This window comes from Canis lupus, chromosome 6 (genome assembly GCF_011100685.1).
Source record: "Canis lupus familiaris isolate Mischka breed German Shepherd chromosome 6, alternate assembly UU_Cfam_GSD_1.0, whole genome shotgun sequence".
In the NCBI taxonomy this organism is placed as follows: domain Eukaryota; kingdom Metazoa; phylum Chordata; class Mammalia; order Carnivora; family Canidae; genus Canis; species Canis lupus.
In genome coordinates, this window is record NC_049227.1 from 24,417,601 (window position 1) to 24,441,178 (window position 23,578).

A 23,578-nucleotide genomic window follows, 5' to 3' on the forward strand; every position below is an offset into this window, starting at 1 on the left:
AGCGGATTTTTGAAGGGGTATTTTGGTTGCTCCTAACCCCTGTGTTGTTCAAGGATCAACTGTAATCACTTTCATAAACCCATAAATGCATATAAAACTCTTAACAACCATTCCAGATGAAAGTTCTTTCTAAACGAGGCATAACAGGGTATTTGTTTCTATGTGACCCAACAGCATGCTATATCCCCCAGAGCCTCAGCCAAGTGATAATGACATCACAATTTCAACGACTCCTTCTACTGCTGGAATGTTTGGGGCAAGGAGGTGTTTGTTATACAACCCGATACCTGCTAAACCAGCTTCTAATCTAGATTCTAAATCATGTTCTACAGTTGGACATCAGACTTGTGCTGGTCACCTGGAACTCAGAACCAATAAGCCCCCCCTAAAACCATTGCTGCTACCTCCAGTCTGTGAGGGAGGAAGAAGGCTGCCCTACCCTTTTATGAGGACTTCTTCCAAAGGTGGTTACAGGCTTCTGAGCTCAAACCAGATCTTCATGTTTGGCAGCTTAAATTTTACTAGGGATCTGGGTAACCTTACCCAAAGCTATATAAGGAAAATGATTGTAAGTAATTCACAGACTCTATCTCTTAAATAGTTATGCATTTCTTTTTATGCAAATTAAAAATGACTAAAACAGCACATTAATCTCCAATCATATGCTAATTTGGCTTCTACTAAAACCAAAGAAGGTAATATAATTTTTAAGAAAATATATGAAGTAAATAATAAAAGAGACATCATGAGGTGTTAGAGCCTCCACAGAACCGGGCAGCTGGGCTGCTGGTATATGTGGTCACCTAAAAATTCCCTTCAACCGCTAGGTCATATAACTCTTGACTCCAGCCAGAGATATCGCATAACTCTCATTTTGTAAAGATTCCGAAGCCTCACAACCAGTGACTACCCTGTGTCATTGGCTCCAACAGAATTAATTCAATCAAGACCAATTTTCCGGGTGATACTTTACTAAGGACCTGGGTGATGCCACTCAAAGCTTTGTAAGGAAAATGATTTGAGGTGATTTGCCGACTAGTCTTATTCCTACAGGATTTTCTAGAAACAAATACAGGAGTTTTCTACTTAACCAAAGCTCAGTAATTTAATTAACAATGGAAACAAATGAACAAATGGTTCTTCTATCTCTTTTACTTAATATTTGGTTTTGATTTTCCCCCTCAAGAATAACAGACCAAACTCCTTATTTTCTTTATACCTCTATATTTGTAAACCCAATAAATAAGACTTAATAGTAATAACATAAGTTATGGTCCATAAATGTTTCTGTAATCCCAAGACTTGTGCTAAGTATATGACATACAATATATTGTGCTAAGACCTGTATTAAGTATAAAACAATTTATTTCATCGGTGCCAAGACTTGTTCTAAGTACATGACATACAATTTATTTCATTGGTAAATATTTTGACACTTCCTCATATACTGTCTTTTATTACAATGTGACTATTTCCTAAAAAATAAAATAAATTAATTAATTTAAAAAGCCTTACTCAGCTCCCAACCCAAATATCAAGGAAGTGACAACACAAGCACTCCAGCTTCCTTATCTGTCTCCCAGACTATATTTTTGCTCTTTTGTTTCATCCTATACGTTGGTGCAAGAATCATCTTTTTAAATAGTCAAAGTTTGGGGGCATATTACCTCTTCCCAAAGAATCACACTTCTTAGCCTCCTGATTCCAAGAAGCTTTCCCAGTTTTATCTTCTGGTGCTCCCAGACATCAGCCCCCTGTTCCAACTCAACCCTGTCTGGCAAGACACTGTTCCCAAGAACTAAACAACATTCCTCCATCCATAGGCTTCACCTGCGTGGAAGTACCCTCTTCTTCTCTGCCCTGTATCTCTTAACCTTTAGGAGTAGAGTTCTGGAGACTGACGTCAAGAGCAGATCCCAACTCTTCTGCTGATATGTTGGGTGACCTAGGACAAAGCCCTTCACCTCTCAGAGCCTCAAATGGCAGCACAGCTAAAAACATCTACCTACCACAGAGGTTGTTGTATCAGTCAGATGATGCACATAAATACATGGTGTGGTATCTGGTTCATAATAAAGATCAATAACCTCTCTGTTATCATTGTTGCTGTTACCATTAACTTTATGTTGGGGCTTGATTTTTTCCCCCATCCTTCATAAAACCTTTTTATCTAAGTGATCAACGTCAGAATGATCTCTTTTCTTTGAAGTATCAAACGCATTCATTTTTCCTATCTGATCTGACAGCTAGAATTTACTGCCCTGCACTGTTGGTTACCCTCCTGTGCACATACTGTCTTATTCCCTCCTCTCTAGAATAAACTCCTTGGGAAAAAAAAAGATCTAAGTCACCTTACTGCATTCTTAGGCATTTTGGCTCTTTGTGTGACTGAGGCCTTTACATCTTGTCCTGGGAGCTTCCCCCTTTTTAAAAGGTGTAGGTTAGTTGAGTTAATCTAGAACAGGGTGAGCTTAAAGCAAACGATAGTCTGGGATCTGGAGGTGGGAGTGGGAGTAGGAGGGAGGTTGAGATAAGAGAGACCAGACAGCGGCAGAATCGAAAAGAAATGTATTTTGTTTCCTGTTTGTTTTTAATAACTATCTTCTTTTGTCTAAGATCTCCTAGTAGCAGAAAAAAATTTAAGGAAAAAGGAGCCCTGCCACCTTTTGCACCCTATCACCCCAGCCTCCTCTTTCCGGGTAAGGACGACTAGTTAGACGCCTAAGCGCTTTGCAAGGAACGTGGCTCCAGCTAAGTATAGGAATTGTGAAAGTGGACCCAAGAATACTAACTCCACTGCAACCCTGGGGAAACCAAGGTGGAGGGGACCCAGCTCGGCCAACCGAGGCGGGGCGGGGGGAGCGGGGGCTGCGGTCGGCGGAGACCCGAGTTGCTCCGCCCCCTCAGCTGGGCGGCGACCAGTAGGCGGCACCGCCGCGCAGCGCGTTCATATAGGGCGCAGCCCCGGGAGTACGGATCGCTGAGCCCTACCTGAAATTAGAAGGTCGGTGGCGAGATGAGCTGGGCGCCAGCGTTCCTGAGCGCTGCCGAGGTGCAGGAGCACCTCCGCAGCTCCAGCCTGCTCATCCCGCCTCTGGAGGCGGCTCTGGCCAACTTCTCCAGCGGCCCCGACGGAGGGGTCATGCAGCCGGTGCGCACCGTGGTGCCGGTGGCCAAGCACAGGGGGTGAGTGAGGAAGGCCGGGGCTAAGGGCTGGAGGAACTGGAAAGGTGGAAAGGGAGGCATGCATGCGAAGGGAAGCAGCGGGGGAAAGGAAGAGAGAGCTTGCCTAATCATTGCTAGTAACAGCTGCCACCTAATATTTGCGCTCTCGGCCGTGCCAAGTGGATGCTTTTCAAGGGTTATCTTGCTTAATTCAACACATGCTCCATATGGGTAGGTGTTGATGGAATCATTTTACTGATGGGGAAAATGGAGACTCAGAGGTTAAGTGACTTACCTAAGGCTACATCGGTAGATAGTGGCAGAACTAGAATGGTTTTTCTCATCCAAAGCCAGACTGTCCAACATACTCTGCACTGCCTAAAGAAAGGGCAGAGGAGAGGCAGGGGGGCGGGAGGACACAGGAAAGAGAAAGGAAGGTCTATGGGGACTTGATCGCACACCCCAGTGTTGGTAGGAAGGGGTTGAAGCTACTCCCTCTCTCCTTGTAGTTTCCTGGGGGTCATGCCGGCCTACAGTGCTGCAGAGGACGCCCTGACCACCAAGTTGGTCACCTTCTACGAGGGCCACAGCACCACCTCCACGGTCCCCTCCCACCAGGCCACTGTGCTGCTCTTTGAGCCCAGCAATGGCTCCCTTCTGGCGGTGAGCAACTCCTTGCCCTGGGGTGAAGTGGGGCCCTGGGGCCTAGAGTTAGTGCCCAAAGTTAGCTCTCTGAGATAGCTGGGTGAAGTTTTAATTGTGACCACAGATGCCCCGTATGAATGATGATGTCTCTGGATCCAGCAATGATAGAGGTTATCTGTGACCATGTATCTGTTTCTAGGACTGCCTGAAGATGCATAATCCAGCACCAGAGCCCACTGCTACTTCAAGTGTGTGACAGACAGTGTGGAAGTAATAATCTCATCATTCATGTATATATGCTCTTGTCCTATACCAGTTGCTCCAATATACAGTTTGATCAAATCCAGTAGCCAAAGAAACATTTATTTAGTGAATCTCTATAATGTGGAAGATCTTTCTGTAGGAATGTCCTGTAATCCCTGGGAGTCTTTTCTGACAGATACACAGTAACCTGTTTTAACATTTAATGATATCAAAATACAGCAGTAGCTCACTTACTGAGCACTTTGTATGTGTCAGGCGTGGTTCTGAACACTTTACATGTATTAATTTTCTTAATACTTAGAACCACTCTTTGAGGTAAGTAGTAGTAGTATGCCCATTTTACAGATGAGGAAACTGAGTTGTAGAGCACCAATGCCCTATCTTATGCAGATTTACATAACTAATAAGTGTATGGCTAGACTTCAGACCTACTCGGTGTAAGTCCACGGTCTTTGGTTTTTTGGAGACTATGTCTACTGCCTTTCCAACTGCCACTTAGCATTTACCATGTGCCCGAAAAGAGAAATTGATCTCAATTATGACAACATTCCTCCATGGGAGTTTTTATTTTCACACACACCCTCCCTCCCAATTTCTGTTGGGGTCCCTGAGCCTCAGAGTAGTAGAGTCACTTTGCTTGAGGTCACACAGCTGGTTAGTGAGTGAAAGGCCTAGGGAATCATTGCGAGATCTTTCTGACTAGGGAACCAATATTCTTTACTTATGTGCTCTGTGCCCTGTGCCCTGCAAGCTGGCTCTGAGACCATGCAGTTGAGTTGTTATCAGGGACAAATGCTTCATTCCTCCCAAACCTCCTCTGGATCTTTAAATCCTCTTCCCCTGATTTCAGGCTCCCCAAGGAACCTGACTGTAACATTACTCCTCTGAAAAGACTGTCTAGCTCTTCCCAACATACACTTATTCAAAGGAGACGACATTTGTGCTACCTACCAATGGTGGTTCCCCAGCAAAGTGGAACCAGCTCAGGCTTTTAAATGAAACGACAAGACCTTAGATCCTTTCTGAATCTGCTCAGTAAAAAGCAATTCACTTCCTTGTCTGTAAAATGAGAATACTCATGCTACCTGGTAAGGTCAACTAAGATGAATAACTTAAAAACAGGAGAATGGTCAAAGGATGGTGGTTATTTTTAGCTAGATGTAATTCAGAATCACCTGGGGAGCTTTTGAAAACAAGGATGTCTGGGTTCCTCCCTTAGGGATGCAGATTAGTTAATGCATCTGGGCGTTGGTATCTTCAGAAAGCTCCCCACGGGTATGGCAGGAGTGGAGAGCCATTGAGATAGAATTTCTTGGCTCTGGCACAGATATCAAATGACTTGCTCTAATTCTTCAAATTTATCTGTCATTTGGTATTTTGAGAGACCCAGGACAAGAAAAGAAAATGGGCAATCCATGAGGGCTCATTGGGCACAAGATTGTGTACGTTTATGTGAGTGCTTTTAACCCTTACAAAAACCCTCTGAATGGTTGGCATTATCTTTGTTTTTACAGGTGAGAAAAACGGTCCTTAGAGATTAAGATATCTCCTCAAAGTTGCATTTCTCATTAAGTGGAAGAATTAGATCCAGATTTGATAGCAAGCCTATGCTCTTTATAGGATACTATGATGCCTCCTAGGGCTGCCCTTTCTGAGCTACTTCTTTACTCTTAAAGAAGTGCCCCTGGCTCATTGTCTCTCCTTCCCTCCAAGGTCATGGATGGAAATGTCATAACCGCCAAGAGAACAGCTGCAGTTTCTGCCATCGCCACCAAGGTAAGACTAGTGCTAGGCTGTGCTGTTAAGGTTTGCTGGAGAGTGGGGTCAGGTGTCTCTGGCTTGAAAGCTTAAGGGAGAAGTGAGGAACTTATTTTGGTATTCCTTTGGACATAGCTAGAACCCCATATCCCAAATGTGGGATGTCAGGTGAGCACAGTGATTCACGAAATTATTAGCTACCATTTAATGAGGACTACCAGATTCTAGGTACCCTACATACATTATTCCTGATCTTCATATCAACCTTGCAAAGTATATATGAATATCTCCATTTGCCAGGTTTAGGGAATGTGGCTCAGAGAGGTTATGTGAGTTGCCGAAGATTGCACAGTTACTAAGCAACAGAGCAAGAATTTAAAATGTGACTTCTATGACTCCTAGGACTGCTTTCTGGCCCCTGTACCACACTGCTCCTGGTAAATCGGTGTAATTGCTCCATAGGCCAAAGCCAAGAAAATGAGGAGATCTGAGCAGACTCATGTATTCATTCAGCTAGGCCCTACCTGAGGCCCTACCATGTGTCGAGTGCTGTTCTAAATGTCAGGGATATGGCAGTGAAAAAAAACAGAGTGGCACACACATAGGAGGTTAGAGAATAAACAAGATGAAATTGATTTGCTAAGAAAATAATTAACCAAAAACAAATCCCTTTGAGTTTAATAATATACTAGGATTTGCTTTTAAAAAAAAAATCCTACTACCAGCAGAAAGCAGTGTGCTGGATGAAAATAAAGCAGAATCGAGAATATTAGGGAGGGGTAACCTTCCAAATTATCAGGGAAAATCTCACCTACCAAGAAGGTGACATTTGAATAAAGACTGAAGAAGTGAGTGAGAAGGGGGAAAGGGGGAACTCTCTAGGGGGAAGGGAAAGCACATGAAAGGGGTGATGATGTTCCCAAGCAGTGTCAGAGCATCCTACAAGAAAAACAGTATTTTTAGAGGTTAGGGTTAAGAGGAGGCTTGGAAAACTAGGTGTCTTCACATGAAATGGAGAAGTACAAGGTCTGCTGACACTAGTTTATGATGCCTTGGCATCAAGGAAGTGTGGGATCTGGGGAGCAGCAGAGACCAGGTGTTCAGACTGCGAGAGTGTTAAGATATTCGAAACACAGGATAGGGAAGGAGGAATGTGAGGATGAATCTGGTAATCCGTGTGGGAAGGGGGCAGACTACAGCACACGAACTAGTTTTTTGAATTATGTCCAGACTCAACTCAGACTGAAATAATCAAGGGACTCCTTGAGATATATTTGTTCTCTGGTACAGTACTGCCTTACATTCTTTTGTAAAGGTCTTTTCAACATAATTTCCCACCCGTTGTCTTGACACATCTTTGGGTTTCTGTGAGGAACGCAAAGAACGTACTATTGGCCTCCTTTCACATGGAAGGAGATGGAGACTAGGGCTTCCAGAAGTCGGGTAGCCCATGTAGCTGGAGGTCTTCTGAGGCCACCTGGTCTCTTGGCCCAAGTCTGTGGTTTTTCATCCCTGCTATGCAGCAGCATCACCTGGGGAATATTTTTAAAAATTCAGACCCCCAAACCACTGATCTGAAATCACTGAGGGTAGGGCCCAAGAAACTAGTTATTTTTTTCAATAGTCTCTGGTTAAGTCTGATGATCAACCAGGTTTGGAAACCAAACTCTTATAGCATCCAATTACACTTTGCTTTTTTGTATTGATAAAAATCTGCACTCCCACAAGAGCTGAGCATCATTAAGAAGATGCTTCAGAGCTTAAGCTGAAATGTCACAGCTTTATGCCCAGGGGTGCAGATGGGTTATTTCAATAAGGAACAAAGAGCCTATTATACTTTTTGCCCTGGAATAGAGAATATTTTCTTTTCTACCACTTCTCGTCCATTTAGGGCTTCAGGGAGGAGAATGAGAAGTTTTCGGCTCTGACAGTCACTATAACTCCTCTGCATTTGGGTTGCACATAACCTGAGTTGAGGACGCTCACATGCCTTAGCAAAGTGATTGTATATATCAGGGTTTATCCCTGGCATGCATTTATTCAACAAATATTTAAGGGTCTACCAGGGGCCAGATCTAGTGCTTGGCCTGCAGCATAGAATGGTGAGCAAAACCAGACAACAGTACCTGCTATCATGGAACAGAGTGTCCATTTGGGAAAACAGATGTTAACCCAAAGATCATACCAATAAATGTAAAACCGCAACCCTGAAAAATACATTGAATGCAAGAGATGAAGTGCTGTGAGAGTGTATAACAGAGGGTCTGTGGGACTTGGGATGGCTTTTCCTGTATAAAGGATATCTGAGCAGAAATTTGTAGCGGGAATTACTTGTGAGGGACAGAAAGGAAAGTATTCCATGAAGAGGAAAGAACTTGTGCAAAGGCCCTGTGGTTGATGGAAGCACATGTGCTTGGGAACCCACAAAGAAGGTGGTATGGCTGAAGGACAAGAAGTGCAGGGGAGCATGGCCTGAGAGGGGGCTGGGTAAGATGGCAGGGGTAGACTACACAGTGCTGTTCATTAGCAAATGCAGATGAAACACACTTTCAAACTCTACCTAAGAAACCTAGCAGATTCGTATACCTGCTTTTAATTATCTGCGTGCTTTGGAAAAAGAATGAAGTACCACTAGTCCTATTATTTTTTAGTAAGTCTTATAAATGTTATACTATTTAGGGAGAGGGATGCCAATTGTGACATTACCAAGGCAACAAATTATCAAGATAACCAATCAGAATTAGAGATTTAGTTTCAGAAGTGGAAGGTTACTTTTAGAGGACACCGCAAGAATTTCTGCAGCCCAGTACACTTCTAAGAATAGATTCATATTAACTGAGGACAGAAAAAAAAATTGATTTAGTTTAGGAAAAAATCACCTAATTCTCCTTGTTGGCTAAGAGCATAAGATTGCTTGTTTTGTGGATAAAACTTTTCAAGTCAGATACCTTGAACAATAGTTTATGGCACAAAATGGTATCTCTCCTTCTGTAGCTAAAGCAGAGATGAACATTTGCTCATACTTCTAAGACTCCTTTTTTGCTACTAATTAATAATTCAAGAGACTGTCACTTTTAAGATTACATTTCAGAAATACAGTAGTTAAGATTGTAAGAAAGAGCAGGCCCAAGGGACTCAGATTTTACTAAATGAAATAGAGAAAGGGCAAAAGAAGGTCTTATTTAATATGAATGGCTTGAGGGGCAAGTGATGTCCTCTATACCAGTAGTTCCCAACCCAGAATGATTTTGCCTCCTACCCCCACCCCCAAGGACATTTAGCAATATCTGGAGACATTTTTGGTTGTCAAAATTAGGGGAGGTAGGTGATGCTTCATCTAATGGATAGAGGCAGGGCTGCTGCTAAACATCCTGTGCATTCACAGGATAGTCCACCCACCAACTCGGGCAATAAAGAATTATCCAGCCCAAATGTCAGTAGTAGGACATTAGAGGTTCCCAGTCAGTGGAACCAGTCAGGTTCTCAGACAGTGCTGAGGTTCAGGAACCCACTTTATATCTTATACAAAACAGTGGATAGGTGCCAAATCCGTGCAAATAAGACAGTCTCTGTCCTCATGGGCATACAGACCATTACAAGAAAATAAATCACAGGATCCCTTGGTGTCTCAGCAGTTTGGCACCTGCCTTTGGCTCAGGGCATGATCCTGGAGTCCCGGGATCGAGTCTTGCATCAAGCTCCCTGCATGGAGCCTGCTTCTCCCTCTGCCTGTGTCTCTGCCCCCCTCTCTCTGTGTCTCTCATGAATAAATAAACAAAATCTTTAAATCTTTAAAGAAAAGAGGGTAGCCCTGGTGGCTCAGCGGTTTAGTGCCACCTTCAGCCCAGGGCCTGATCCTGGAGATCCGGGATCCAGTCTCACGTCGGGCTCCCTGCATGGAGCCTGCTTCTCCCTCTGCCTGTGTCTCTGCCTCTCTCTCTCTCTCTCTCTCTCTCTCTCGAATAAATAAATAAAATCTTTAAAAAATAAAGGAAAAGAAAAGAAATCTGTAAACAAATAAGTACTGTGAAGTGGTGACTTCTCACTTGACCTCCTGGAGAGGTGACACTTGATATGAGTTGGTCGTAGAACCCCAGTCCCAAACAGACACACATACATCCCCAGCAGCTGCCACAATTGCTCTACATTACTCTCTAAAGGAAGATGGAGGCTGAGAAAGGATCAAAAGTGGGCTCAGAAAATATAGCTGAGAACCTTGAGTAACAAGGGCCCATGGATTCTAGGTAGCTCTTAGAAGTAACTCAGAGCTCTGAGAGGTGGATGTGGCTTCTCATGTCCCCAAGGTAGGTTTGGCTTCTCATGTCCCCAAGACAGAGTAGCACAGGAAAGAGAATGTGGGCTTTGGAGAGTGAAAGATGTGGTTTTGGAGCTCCATCGTACCATTTCATAGTTGTAGGACTCTGAGCAAGTTACTTAACCTCTCTGGACCCCAATTTCTTCATCTGGAAGAAGAGGATAAAAGTAGGAGTGCCTAGTTCACAGGGTCATTGGTTGGACTAAATGAGATCATGAGGCTATAAAGCATTGGCATATATTAGTGCTCAGTGAAGGTTCCCTCCTCCTCTCTGCACTCTGTAGAGGGGAAACTGAAACACAAAATGATATCTCCTTCATTTCCTGAGAGATAGTGAGGAGCTGAAGATAGGGTAGAAGACACCTGATATTCAAACCATGGCTGCTGTCTCTCCCTTGACCTTTGCCACCTTGTTTCTCTCAAATAGTTTTTGAAACCACCCAGCAGTGAAGTGCTGTGCATCCTGGGGGCTGGGGTCCAGGCCTACAGCCACTACGAGGTCTTCACAGAGCAGTTCTTCTTTAAGGAGGTAAGTCCAGGGAAGGTTGGGGGAGAAGACAGGAGGGAGCAGTCAGGGGCATTTATCTATACTCCTTCACTGCAACGATGTGGGCTATTCTAAAATAGTTAGGTTGAGAGTCAGATCTAGACCATTCTTTTAATGACTTGCCCAGAAGTCCTGTTGGAGGCAAAGAGACGTGAATCACCTGTCTCTAGTTTCTTTATTCCTAGGGTATGCCAGAGGACATAGCAAGCCTATGCAGTTAAAGGATTATATTATATCCATTATATATACATTCAGTTTTCCTTTGGGTCCCTCTCCATGCTTCTCCTAGGAGAATCTGGGGGTCTTTCGGTATTGAGGGGTATGGACCCACAAAGTCAGAACCAGGCCCAGAAGGCAAGAGGCCCAGCACCCTGTTTCTACAGCCTGGGTGTTGGTCCATCTTTCCCCAGTCATGACTCCCACTTCTGATGGAACCATTTGATGCTACTTTTATTTTTTGTACGTGTGAGAGGGATAGGGAAGATTTTAAAATGACATTTTTTATTCTTACCTTTTAAAAGATTTTAAAAATTTATTTGAGAGAGAGAGCATGAGTTGTTGGAGGAGCAGAGGGAGAGGGAAAAGCAGGGAGCCAAACTCAGGGGCTCATTCCCAGGACCCTGAGATCATGACCTAGCCAAAGGAAGTTACTTAACAGACTGAGCCACTCAGCTGCCACAATATGACATTTTTAAAAAAGATTTATTTACTTATTTGAGAGAGAGAGAGAATGTGGGCAGGGAAGGACAGAGGGAGAGAGGAGTCTTCAAACAGACTCCCCGCTGAGTGCAAGCCTGATGCAGGGCTCAATCCCACAACCCTGAGATCGTGATCTAAGCCGAAATCAAGATTTGGCTGCTAAACCAACTGAGCCACCCAGATGCCCCTTAAAATATGACTTTTTAATGATAATAAATAATACCTCTGCTCTGGCAAATGTAGACTACAAGGAAGAAAAAAAAAAGTACCTTTTATCTGTTTTCAATAATAAGCAGTTCACACTTTCCAATCCTTTCATTAGCTATTCATAAAGTAATTTCTATCATGTTAGATATACCCAGTTGTATATCCTGTCTTTTCATGAAATGTTCTAACACCATCACTTTTCAGATTACCTATCTTTTGTATCCTATTTGCATAATTTTTTATCAAGGAAGGTGCAATGCGTAGCCATTCTCTTTTGACTGGGTATCCTATATTGTTTCTTACCTTGGTTGATGAACTTACTTAAACATAACATTTACTTCTGTATTTCTTATGTTTCCTTGTGAGAGATTCTTCAGGCCTTGTTTTCATTTGAAGGTTGACAACCTCCACTCCACACGTGGAAGTCTGCTAAGCAGGCTGGCGAGTCCCCACCTCGTGGTGGGGCTAATGACCCTACTCCCACCAGCATCTGCCAGAATTTTAACTATAGCTACGACTCTTGACTTTTTCATCCCTTACACAGTTCACTTCTCCAACACTTCTCATTTTCAACCCCCTACATACCCTTCACAGATCAGGTTACTCTATCAGTTACTCTATGCACGGCACTGCCATAGAATCCCACATCTGCTATGAGTCCTTTACAGCGTCTCAAACACAAAGTGGGAGTATCATGTTCACTGTACCCACTTATCATGTGAATTTCATAGAGATGAAAACTTAGGCTGCATGAGGTTAAGTCATTTCAAGAGTGAGGAGAAGGTGACAGAGTGAGGATTGATTCCAAGCCTGCCTAGCTCCAGAGCTCGCTCTGCTATTAAGTTATATAGTAATATCTATTAAGCTATAGAGGCTAGGTATCCCTGGCTAGAACCGGAAAACTGCCTCCACTTCTTGCAAGGAGAAAGGAGTAGAGGAAGGTCATTTTCAAATATTTGGTCAGGTGTCTTCCCTGATTAATGCTGTACCCTTGATCAAATGCTCTTTCTCCATAGGGGGTGATTTAAACAACCACAGCCCTTACCCCAGAGTGGTTCAGCTTTCCCCTGGTACCCCTGGGCTTGATGAAACATAAACAGTCAAACAATCATGGCACCAATGTCCTTCTTGTTACCCTTCAATGAAGGTGAGGATATGGAACCGCACCAAAGAAAATGCAGAGAAGTTTGCAGACACAGTTCAAGGAGAAGTACAGGTCTGTTCATCAGTCCAGGAGGCTGTGACGGGTGCAGATGTGATCATCACAGTCACCATGGCAACAGAGCCCATTTTGTTTGGTGAATGGGTGAAGCCGGGGGCTCATATCAATGGTAAGCAGAGTAACTCCATAAACCACGGGTAGGCAGTGGCCAGAGTTGTCCCTAGGCTGGACCGAACAGCTGCATCTGCAGTGATGTTTTACTCATGCAGAATGAGCAGGCCTTTTAAGGTCCTCAGAAACATGTGAGCCCTGAAAAACAATATTCACTCAAAAATATGAAACAGAAGTCACAAACCTGAAACCTATAATAAATTTAATTAAAGTTCTATAAAATGTAGCATTATGACACATGGTCAGTCACAGCTAAGTTCTTAAATGTAATGAAATTTAAATCACAAAAGCTAAATGATTCATTCTTTCTTAATGATACTTAGACTAACTCCCCCCCAGTTTTTTTTAATTGTAGCACAAAAGACATTCAATGTGCCATGTGGATGCTCTTTAATATGTGTGATCGGATATGTGGGACTCCAAACATAAGAGTTCCTGGGCTTCTGAAGACTCCCAAATGGCTCTGGAGGTTTTAGCAAGAGCTAGTCTATATTGAATACTTACTACTGCAGATGCTGTTCTAAATTCTTGATTTGTATTCAATCAGTCTTTACGACAACCTTATGAGGTAGGAGCTATTATTATCACAACCCTCATTTTATAGGTGGGTAAACCAAGGCATGGAGAAATCAAGTAACTTGCCCAAAGTTAGAAGTCTTTAGAGATAGAGCTGGGATTTGAACTGGGGTGATCTACCCTCAGAGCCCAAGCTCTTAACTTATGTTCTATATTATCTTCCAATAAGAAGACTGGAATCTGGTGATTGAGCAGCCAAATACTAGGGATTTAAACATGTTCTCAGTGCCCTGTGTTTTAGTGACAAGCACATGGTGTGAACTCAAAAGCTAAGAATTCTGTACACATTGGCAGATGAACAGGCAGTAGCCAAGTGTCATGATTATGCATCCACTCACAAATGTGTATTGAATGCCTACCATGTGCCAGGCACTGTTCTAGATGCTGAGCAGGCCAAAATAAACCAGCACTCAAGGTCATTGCTTTCCTGGTGCTCACATTCTAGGGAGGGGAAATAGGTAACAAACAGGTAAATAAATAGATGAGCTGATGGTTCCAGCTAAAGATTAAGTTCTGTGGAGGAGACAAAAGTGTGGCATGTCTGAGGAATGGGCCAAAGCCAAGTGAAGCTCTCAGCCTGTGTGGGTGGTGTTATGATGTGGGTCCAGGGGGTAGATAGGCAAGAGATGGGTCAGTTCTGGATTTATGGACAGTAACACCACTTCTGGAAGGACTTTGGAAATCAAGAGAAACTGGTTCTTGGTGAAATGGATATTGCTCAATCTTCAGCAAGACAAGCTTGATTTTTTTTTAACCCTAAAGCAGCATGTATTTATTATCATGCAGTTTCTATGGTTTCGGGAGTCTGGACATGGGTCAGCTGGGTCCTCTGCTCACACAAGGAGGAAATCAAGGTGTTGTCCAAGCTGCTATCTCATCTAGAGCTCAAAGCCCTCTTCCAGGCTCAGGTGGTTGTGGCAGATTCTTTACATTGTAGGACAGGAGTGCCTGTTTCCTTAGGGCGACTCTCAACTTCTAGAGGCAACCCACCTTCCTTGTAATGTGGATGCTCCATCTTCAAAGCCAACAATAGAGAATCTCTCTCACACTGTGAATCCCCAGGAAGGGCTGTCTTGATTTTGAGGCAAGATGTCTCTTCTATTTCCCTAGCCTAAAGGCAAAATTGGTTTGTATGTTTATAGAGGCATCAAATATACTTCAGAGAAGTATGTTGCAAGTGCAGTTGACAGGGAAATACCAACAATAGATTTCCCTTACTTTGCAGCTTAGCTTAGAGATAGACCCAATTCCACCCTCCCCTGCACTTCCCTCATCCTGCCTGCGTACCCACCCCAGCTGGGGTCTGACCCTCACCCATTCTTGCTCCACTGAAGCAAGGCCAGCACCCATTCTGAGTCAGACCCCCTCCCTTTGCTGCCTGGCCCACCTCCATCTCCCTAAGTAGCCTCACACAACCCTTTGAGAACTCACCCTGCTCAGAAGAACTGGGGCAGGAGAGGGTGGGGGTTGTGGGGAGACACAAGGGCAATGAGAAGAGGTGGCTTGAGAAGCTAGGGTTTTTCCCACCAGCTTATGATTTATTTACAAGCTTCATTTAGTTTGTGCTTTTGTTCTATAGAACTCGCCCACACAAATGACCTCCAAGAAGGACATTTTTCCACCACTCTCGTTGAAATTAGAGTGAGGGGGACAACAGCAGGAGAGGGGGCAAGTAAAGAAAACTGGACACAGTGTGAGAAGGCATATAAATGCTGCCCTATGTTGGGCTAAGGCTTTATAATGGTTTCCAAAGACTAGCTGGCCATGGGCTGGATCCAGCCAGCAGATGTGTTTTGTTTGGACCATAGTATGCTCCAAAAATCAAGAAATAACACATGCAAATAGATTTCCTGCTTCTCTTTAAAAAGAAGAAAAATGAGGGGGAAGAGGAGAATATCTAACAGCAGCCCTGCATTCTCACATGGCCACAATTAGCTGGAGCTGAAGGATGATTGCTGTCTTTACAAGGGCCTGCTTTCTTCTGTGTACTTGGGCCTTTACCATGTCCAACCCAGTCCCTCTGACCAGCTTTGTTCCTGTTCATTACCTGCCTGGCCCTGCAGGCATTTGATGGCAGCTTCTGCATTATCTCACATGCCAGTGCCAGGAGGCATGATTCCTTGGATTCTTCATTATGCTCCTGGGCTCTGCAAAGGATGTGAAATCTTGGTGCCAGCATGGAGCCAGTTTCCTCTTTATTGGGGCTTCTCCATTTCCCTGGCCCTGAGCTCTTTTGTCATGAGTTAAGAGAGAAATGATTGAGGGTGAGGAATGAGAATGATTCAAAAGCAAGCAAATTGACAGATGATGGAGGAGTGCAGGGTATGAATAAGCTGTTAAGTGATGTCTCTGTTCCAAGGCTCTTATGAAGAAGTTGCTGCCCCAGATAAATGGAAGAAGTATGAAAGGCATGGCTCGCTCAGAGCCAGGAGGTATACTTATTAGATACATAAAACCGTGGTGAGCACCTTCACTTCTTGGATCCTCTGTGCATATTTTAAGTGGGAATCAGACATGAAGTGTACTTGTGAGGACTATAAATAATACGTGTGAAACATCCCACAGCTAGTAGGCAACCAATAAATGCTGAGTTGCCTCAAAATCTTTTAGAAAGATCTTGATATGAAATGCAAAAAAAGAAAAAAAAAAAAGACCGGCATTATTCTTATTGATGAGTGTTTATTCTTGCTGATTGGGAGGGGTTGGCACTGGGAAATAAGGAATCCCAAATCTGAATGTTCCTGTGTATCGTATGTCACTTCCTTTTCCCCTACCCCTCTTCTATTCTTTGACATAGTAGTGTCCCTTGCTGCTAGTTCTGAGCTCAGGGTATGTTTTGCTATCTCTCAGCCATCGGAGCCAGCAGACCCGACTGGAGAGAGCTGGATGATGAGCTGATGAAACAGGCTGTGCTGTATGTGGACTCCCAGGAGGCTGCTCTGAAAGAGTCTGGAGATGTCCTATTGTCAGGGGTGAGCCTCTTTTCCCGGTGGGCTGCTGTCCAGCTGGTTTCACTGGGATCCCAAGGTTTCATTAACCTCCCCTTCCATTTGGACAGCCCCAGACCTCAGTCACACCCCAGACCTCAGTCACCCCCACTTCTTTGGGGGGGGTGTGTGTGTGTGACAGCTCCTAAACATCTCTCAACCCTATCTAATCCCCTCTGAAGTAATGTGGCCATTATGGTAGTGACATGTGTTTTCCTGTCCCCTTTGCCTGGAGAGAGCAGCCTGATGGATTTTTCCATCAGATCAAGCTGTCTTACAAGGCAGTAAGGTTGGGAGATAAGTGCCTGAAAACCTTTCCAATGTGGCCAACAAAATAGGACTGGAGTTGGTCACTTTTGGCCGTATTCTTTTGTAATCAGAGCATAGGAAAAAAAGAGAGCTGCCAAAATGGGTGCCTCCACCCAGACCCACCCCCCGGCCTCCAGTTCCCCCGCGTGGCCCACTCCGAGGCCCTCTTCCTCAATAATTTCTAATTCTCTCACCTCCTGTTCTATCTTCCTAATATCTTTTCAATTCCTTGGACCAATCAGATTTGCTGTAGCTCCCTAGAGCTAAGGCACTAATCCCTCTCAGGTCTTTTTTTTTTTTTAGTGTAATTTTCACAGGAGGTTTTATTATTGTTTCTGTGTTGGTCCTAAGTGTTTTTGCAAATGCACAGAGAAAATAAAACTAAACTCCTTGTTAAAAACAAAAAAAACAAAAAAACAAAACAAAAAAAAAAACATGCTTATTTCCTCACTGACCTATTGTCTTGGCTGGACATTCCCCTGGTCACAAACTTATATCTCTGCATTCATGGTAACACAAAGGCAGATGCTATGCAAAAAAAAAAAAAAAAATTTATTTTGTTTATTTATTTATTTACTTAATGAGGGAAGCCATTTTATAAATGGCCTTATGTCAGGTTTTTCCCTTACCTGGTTCTCGATGCCCTCCCTGCCCTGCCTCAGGAGCTGGCTGGAGTGGACATTGGCTCCATGGCCTGGGTCAGTGTATGTTCATTTCACAGGCCGAGATCTTCGCTGAGCTGGGAGAAGTAGTGAAGGGAGTGAAGCCAGCACACTGTGACAAGACAACAGTGTTCAAGTCTTTGGGTAAGGACTATAGCTCCCAGGGCACACATCCAACCAGAGCACAAGGCAGGTTAGCCCATTGGTGGAAAGAGGAATGAGTCACTGGACTCCATACATGAGTCATGAAATCCATCACTTGGGTCAGTTATTCACACAATGATTCACTCATCATTCACACTTGGTCAGGCTCATAGAATAGTGGGTAAGCCCATGAACTCTAGAACTGGGTGGTCCTGGGTTGGCTTCCCTTCTGTGCCAGTCCCTGGATATGCGTCCTTGGGAAGGGACCTCACCTGTCTGAGCCACAGTTTCTTCATCACCTGTTATCGCCAGTGTTTTTGAGAATTCAGTGACATGTGTGTGTGTGTGTGTGTGTGTGTGTAAAACAATTTGCACATAGCAAGTATCAGCAATAAATCATTTACACTTCGAGCTAAATAAAAGTTGGAAGAATCAAATAAGATTAAAAACAGGGAGGAAGGCAAACCATAGGAGACTCTTAACTATAGGAAACAAACTGGAATTTGCTGGAAGGGAGGTGGGTGGGGTGATAGGGTAACTGGGTGATGTGCATTAAGGAGGGCATGTGATGTAGTTAACACTGGGGGTTATATACAACTGATGAATCACTAAATTCTACCCTGAAGTTAATAATATACTGTATGTTAACTAACTTGAATTTAAATAAAACCAAAAAAGTAATAATAAGGTAAATGAAAGTCAGAAGAAGGTATCCTTCAGGGGATAAAGATGTTGTAAGACAGGGAGCTTAAGGGAAATGGCAAGGAGACCCACCAAGAGATCCATGCGGGAAGTATAACTGGAGACCCCTTTTTTTTCCTTCCTTCCCTATGCTTCTACTTGCTAATTTGAGAAGGGCTTCCATGGGGAGCCCCATTACCACCAGACTTGTGCAGGCAGAAGTACAACCAGGGACGGGCTCCCAGTAGCCAATCTGCTCCTCTTCCCAGCAACTACACCCTACCAGGTCTAAAGAAATGACACACATGGTAATAGAACTGATAGTCAGTTAATACACCTAAAATACTGATACACTCCCAAACTGGTTGATAAATAGTTGCTGCCCTGAGCCCCTCACAATTGTCCTCTGCCCCTCTCTCAAGATCTTTTCTATTTCCTATGATCAAGCACACAAAGCTCTCATGCTTGGGAGAACATTAAGAGGGCTCTGACCACCTAGCATTCTTGCCAGTCAGTATCTGTGCCTTGGTGGTTTTTAAATATTTTAAAAGTCTCTCATGCACAGAGAGATAGGCAAAGGCAATATAAACTTTACCCAATGCCTGGTTCAAAGACATTATACTGATCCAGTTGTGACAAAATTTCAAGTTCAGAGCAGATCAGAAGTCAGCAACCCCTTCAGAAGACGATACTACAGAAGTCTGTTCCACCCTCTTAAGCAATGTTTGTTTTCTTGCTTTGGAGATTGGTTTATCGGCACATCTTTTCATCTAGCAGATGCATATTAAACATCTCCTATGTATCAGACTGTACTGGGTACAGTGGTGACTACAAGAATTAATAAATCAGCCCCTGTCCTTTGAGAACATACACCCAATGAGGTTGAGTTATGTATCCAAAACAACAAGATAAATGGAGTTGCTGAAGGATGCAGGGTTTGGACTAGACTGAGGGTCAACAAATGATAGCCTGTGGGCCATACTAAGCCCACTACCTGTTTTTGTCCTGCCTCCAAACTAGGGATGGTTTCTAATTAAATGACTAGGGGAAAAAAAAGAATATTTTATGACAAATGAAAATGATATGAAATTCAAACTTCAGTGTCCATAAAGAAAGTTTTATTGGAACGTGGCCAGGCTTATTTCTTTACCTATCCTATGACTGCTTTTGCACTAAAAGGGCTGAGTTCATCGCAAGAGACCATAGGGCTTGCAAAGCCTAAATATTTTCCATCTGGCCCTTCACAGAAAGGTTTATGACCCGTGAACTAAACTTTGAAAGAAACTCAAAATGTGTTTGGTGGGCATTTCTCACTTAGTATCTTGTCCCCGCCCCACTCTGTCCTTCGCAGACCTTCCAAGCCTACACTCACCTCGGGTATCATTCTGTGTTACCCTGATGAGCATTAGCAGCACAGACAATGTTTTCAAAAACTGCCAGTCACAGGGTCTGGGCTGTTCCAGGAAAAGTTGTTCTGACAAAAACTGAACGACATTTCTGTCTGTTCCAGGAATGGCGGTGGAAGACATGGTTGCAGCCAAACTAGTGTACGATTCCTGGTCATCTGGTAAATAAAACAAAGGATCTTTGCATTGAAGTAGATGTTACAGATCAAGGGATGCTGTTACCAGCTGTTTCATGATTTCTAGATCAAATGAGGGAGTCCAGTGCCTAGTGAGCTATATAGTTTTGAGCTTATCATGTCTTACCTTAACTAATGAGATCCCCATTTGTGTGTGTAGTTGGAAAGCAAAACTAGGTGGCCATTTCTTCTGTTATACCAGATTATAGCAAATGTCCTTTCCCTATATTTCACTGCATTTTTGTAATTCCTTGAAATAAAGCATTTTCCAATTCTGCACTTCTTGCTTTGGTCATTTCTATGCTTCATGGCAAAGAAAGTGAGGGGATCATGTGCTTCCATCACTTCCTGGGGAGTTCCAAGGACTATCATTTATTTTTATTTTTTAAATTAGCATACAATTCATGTACCATAAAATTTACCAGTTTACACAATTCAGTGATTTTTAGCATGTTTACAGGGTGCAACCTGTAATCACTACTGTCTAATTCCAGAACATTTCATCACCCCCAAAAAAGAATCCTGGTACTCATTAGCAGTCATTCCCCTTTCTTTCTTCTTCCCAGCCCCTGCCAACCACTGATCTGCTTTTTATCTGTATGGACTTGCCTCTTCTGGACATTTCATATAAATGGAATCATATATTATGTAGACTTTTGTTTCTGGCTTCTTATAATTTAAATCTCAAGGAGCAATGGAGCTTCTATATTAGTCAGGACTTTTTTGGTCACAGGTGGCAGAAAACACAACTCAAACTACCTTAGGCAGAATGGACAAATGAGGAATGGAATGTATTGGTTCTTGTAATTAAGAATAACACAGGTAACTGGTCACAGCTACAGCTGTATCCAGGGTTCCAGGTGTCCACAGGACCTCATCCTGCTCTCTCCATCCCTTGACTCTGTTTTCTTCAGTGTTGGGTCCTTTGCTAAGTAGGTTTTCCTCTGGCTGTCCTCTTTAGCAACCCTAGCAGAAATGGAGATTACCCTAGAACTGAGACTCATGGGACATTGTAGATCATGTGCCCATTTTTGTGCCTAACATTAGAGCTAACTTAGATGGAATACTCTGGCCCAGGCCGTGCCATGTGCCTATCCCTGAAGAAACATCATCCAGGGGAATCTGATGCCCCTATTATCCAGGCCTGGGTCACATGACCCCCTAGAAGTCAAGAGTAGAATTAGCCCACCTGACCACATGACTTGACAGAAGGGAGAGGGTCTTAGCAAAAAAAGAGAGGAATGGGTATTGGATGTCCACTAAAGTACCAGTGTTGAGAGGGTCAGTAGGAATTATCTAGTCCAACCTCCTCAACTTACAGATGGGGAAACTGAGGTGTATTTTCCCTAGCTCCCCTGAATCACAAGCAGAGTTGTGTGGCCCTTGTCCTGCCAAAGACCCCATCCAAATCCACCCCCACTCCTAGGCTGGTTATCAGATAAGTCAGAAGCCAAAAAAATCATTTTCTACTGCTTTGTTTTCCTACCCAAACTCCTCCTAACAGGTCCTTTCCATGTTCTATGTGACTTAGCCCCAAGTTTATCATGTTTACCAGGCTGTGTGATGGAGGCCTTTGGATTGGAATAAACTATTCATATGATCAGAGACGCCCGAGTGGCTCAGTGGTTGAGCATCTGCCTTTGGCTCAGGGCGTGACCCTGGGGTCTGGGGATCGAGTCCCACATCAGATTCTCTGTGAGGAGCCCGCTCTTCCCTCTGCCTATGTCTCTCCCTCTCTCTCTCTCTCTCTCTCTCTCTCTCGGTGTGTGTGTGTGTCTCTCATGGATAGATTAAAAAATATATATTCATATGACCTGCTTCTGCACATGGCAAATGACTGTGAAGTCTTTCTGGGGAACTCAATGGTCACAACCCTAAGGCATGGGTAGAGAAGGGTATGTGATAATGGAATCATTAAAAGTACCTTGATTACAGTAATTTCTCTGACATTGGCCATAGCAACTTCTTTCTAGATACGTCTCCTGAGGCAAGAGAAACAAAAGCAAGAATAAACTATTGAGACTACATAAAAATAAAAGCTTCTACACAGCAAAGGAAACAACCAACAAAACTAAAAGAACTAAACCCCTCTGCCCCCAAAACAATATAATAAAAAATGTCTCCTGACATTGCCAGATGTTCCCAGGGCAAAATTATCCCAGTTAAGGACTACTGACTTGGAAGAAGATGGGTTTACTTCTAAGCATATTGAGTTTGAGGTACCTGTGAGACATTCGAGGGGAGATGTCAGATAAGCACTCAGGCTTATGGATTTGAAGCCCAAAACAATGGTCTGAGTTGATGACTCAGATTTAGGAATTGCAAGCATACAACTGAACTGTGTAACAGGATGGCCTGAGATATAAGCACGACATGCATTTGCACACCCTAATTTCTCAAACTCCTTCAGTGAAATGTTCTTTCTTTTCTTTCTCATTGACTTTCATGTTAGACTACAGAGAGAGGGAGAGAGGAGGGAAAGAGAGAGAGAGAGAAATGTAAGGGGGATGGTGAGTTTGACAGCACTGGACTGAGCTATTCTAAGCATCTAGTTTAAGGGATGGAGGTCTGAGTTCAGTGAATATTTAACCTCATCCTGGCTCATAGTCCTCTAATCTGTCTCTAGGCAAGGTATTTATATTGCTCTAGCTTCTCGTAGGTCTCTTTTGTTTCATTTAGTTTGAAATATCTAGAATTTTTAGAACATTAGTAACCTTTTATAATATAGTATAAGTCTTCTTTTCTTTTTTTTTAGTATAAGTCTTCTTTATAGCAATGCTACATAATGGAGAGGCTATATCTTTGATGATGATAAGTTGGGAGAACCCTCACTTACTGATTCTGTAAATAAATCATAAGAGGCCAAGAGCCTACAAAAAAAGCATAAATGTGCCTGGCAAGACCTCCAATGGCAAATATCTCCCCAAAAGAGGTGGGAGTTTCATGTTTAGACTCATTTCTCCAACTTGGCCAATGACTGACTCCAACTATATTACAGTTGAGGCAGAAAATGGATTGAGAGTGGTTTGTGCAATGGGGCAAAGGTTTTACTTTTCCAAGTTACTCCTTTTTGATGTTACATAAACTACCCTTACCCTCAGATATCATGTGAAAAACTACAGTCAGTGAAACTCCCAGGAATCAAAAGACCAACATAATTGCATCTCGCCTCCAGTCTACTCATTACATCAGTTATGCAATAATATTTATTGACCACCTTCTGTATGACAGACCAGCACTTGGGACAAGGACTATATCAGTGAATATAGGACAGAAAATCTCCATGTCCTCAAGGGGCTTATGTTGTATTAAGGCAGAACTTGGCTTCTCTGATAGGGAGGTGGGCATAAGAGAGTTCTCAGTAGGGGGAACTTTTTAATTCACCTTCTTTGCTCCCTGGTATATAGGACTCTTGGTAATTCTATTTCATTCATATATTTTGAGCCAACTTTTGTGACAATTGCAGATATGGATATAAAGATACCCTTTAAATAGGGCAACAGGAGATGTTCAGGAATGGTAGATGAGCCAATAGAATATACAAGCTGGGTTACCTTAATAAAAATAAAATTCAGCTGTTGAAAAAAAAAGTAAGTCTCACAACCCATTCTGGCCTCCAGACTTTTATGATTATTCGTTGTGATAACATAAAGGGATTATGTTTGGTCCCTTCTTTTTAATCCAGCCATTCTTGATGGAATTTT

General features: G+C 43.1%; 1 protein-coding gene and 2 long non-coding RNA genes across 3 annotated transcripts; 2 read left to right on the forward strand and 1 right to left on the reverse strand.

Annotated features, from left to right (window-relative positions):
• Positions 1-226: 226 nt before the first annotated feature.
• Positions 227-2,097, forward strand: LOC119872183. The gene is made up of 2 exons (XR_005360841.1): positions 227-568; positions 1,824-2,097. It is a non-coding gene; the product is annotated as an uncharacterized LOC119872183 (long non-coding RNA).
• An 822-nt stretch (positions 2,098-2,919) lies between these two features.
• CRYM (crystallin mu) lies at positions 2,920-20,153 on the forward strand. The gene is made up of 8 exons (XM_038540134.1): positions 2,920-3,186; positions 3,675-3,828; positions 5,788-5,850; positions 10,575-10,676; positions 12,748-12,931; positions 16,360-16,481; positions 17,527-17,611; positions 19,803-20,153. Exons 1-8 carry the CDS (start codon positions 3,017-3,019, stop codon positions 19,865-19,867), a joined length of 945 nt encoding a protein of 314 aa, XP_038396062.1. The 5' UTR covers positions 2,920-3,016; the 3' UTR covers positions 19,868-20,153.
• Positions 12,554-17,934, reverse strand: LOC111096284. Its single transcript, XR_005360842.1, has 5 exons — positions 17,435-17,934; positions 17,261-17,333; positions 15,557-15,656; positions 14,500-14,620; positions 12,554-13,071 (listed from the first exon to the last, which is right to left on the reverse strand). It is a non-coding gene; the product is annotated as an uncharacterized LOC111096284 (long non-coding RNA).
• Positions 20,154-23,578: the final 3,425 nt, after the last annotated feature.

Bases quoted from the DNA above. Each gene is read 5' to 3' on its own strand.
- CRYM (XM_038540134.1), top strand. From the start codon at position 3,017: ATGAGCTGGGCGCCAGCGTTCCTGAGCGCTGCCGAGGTGCAGGAGCAC. The intron at 12,932-16,359 runs GTAAGCAGAGTA...GCTATCTCTCAG, and splicing joins GCCGGGGGCTCATATCAATG to CCATCGGAGCCAGCAGACCC. The intron at 17,612-19,802 runs GTAAGGACTATA...TGTCTGTTCCAG, and splicing joins AACAGTGTTCAAGTCTTTGG to GAATGGCGGTGGAAGACATG.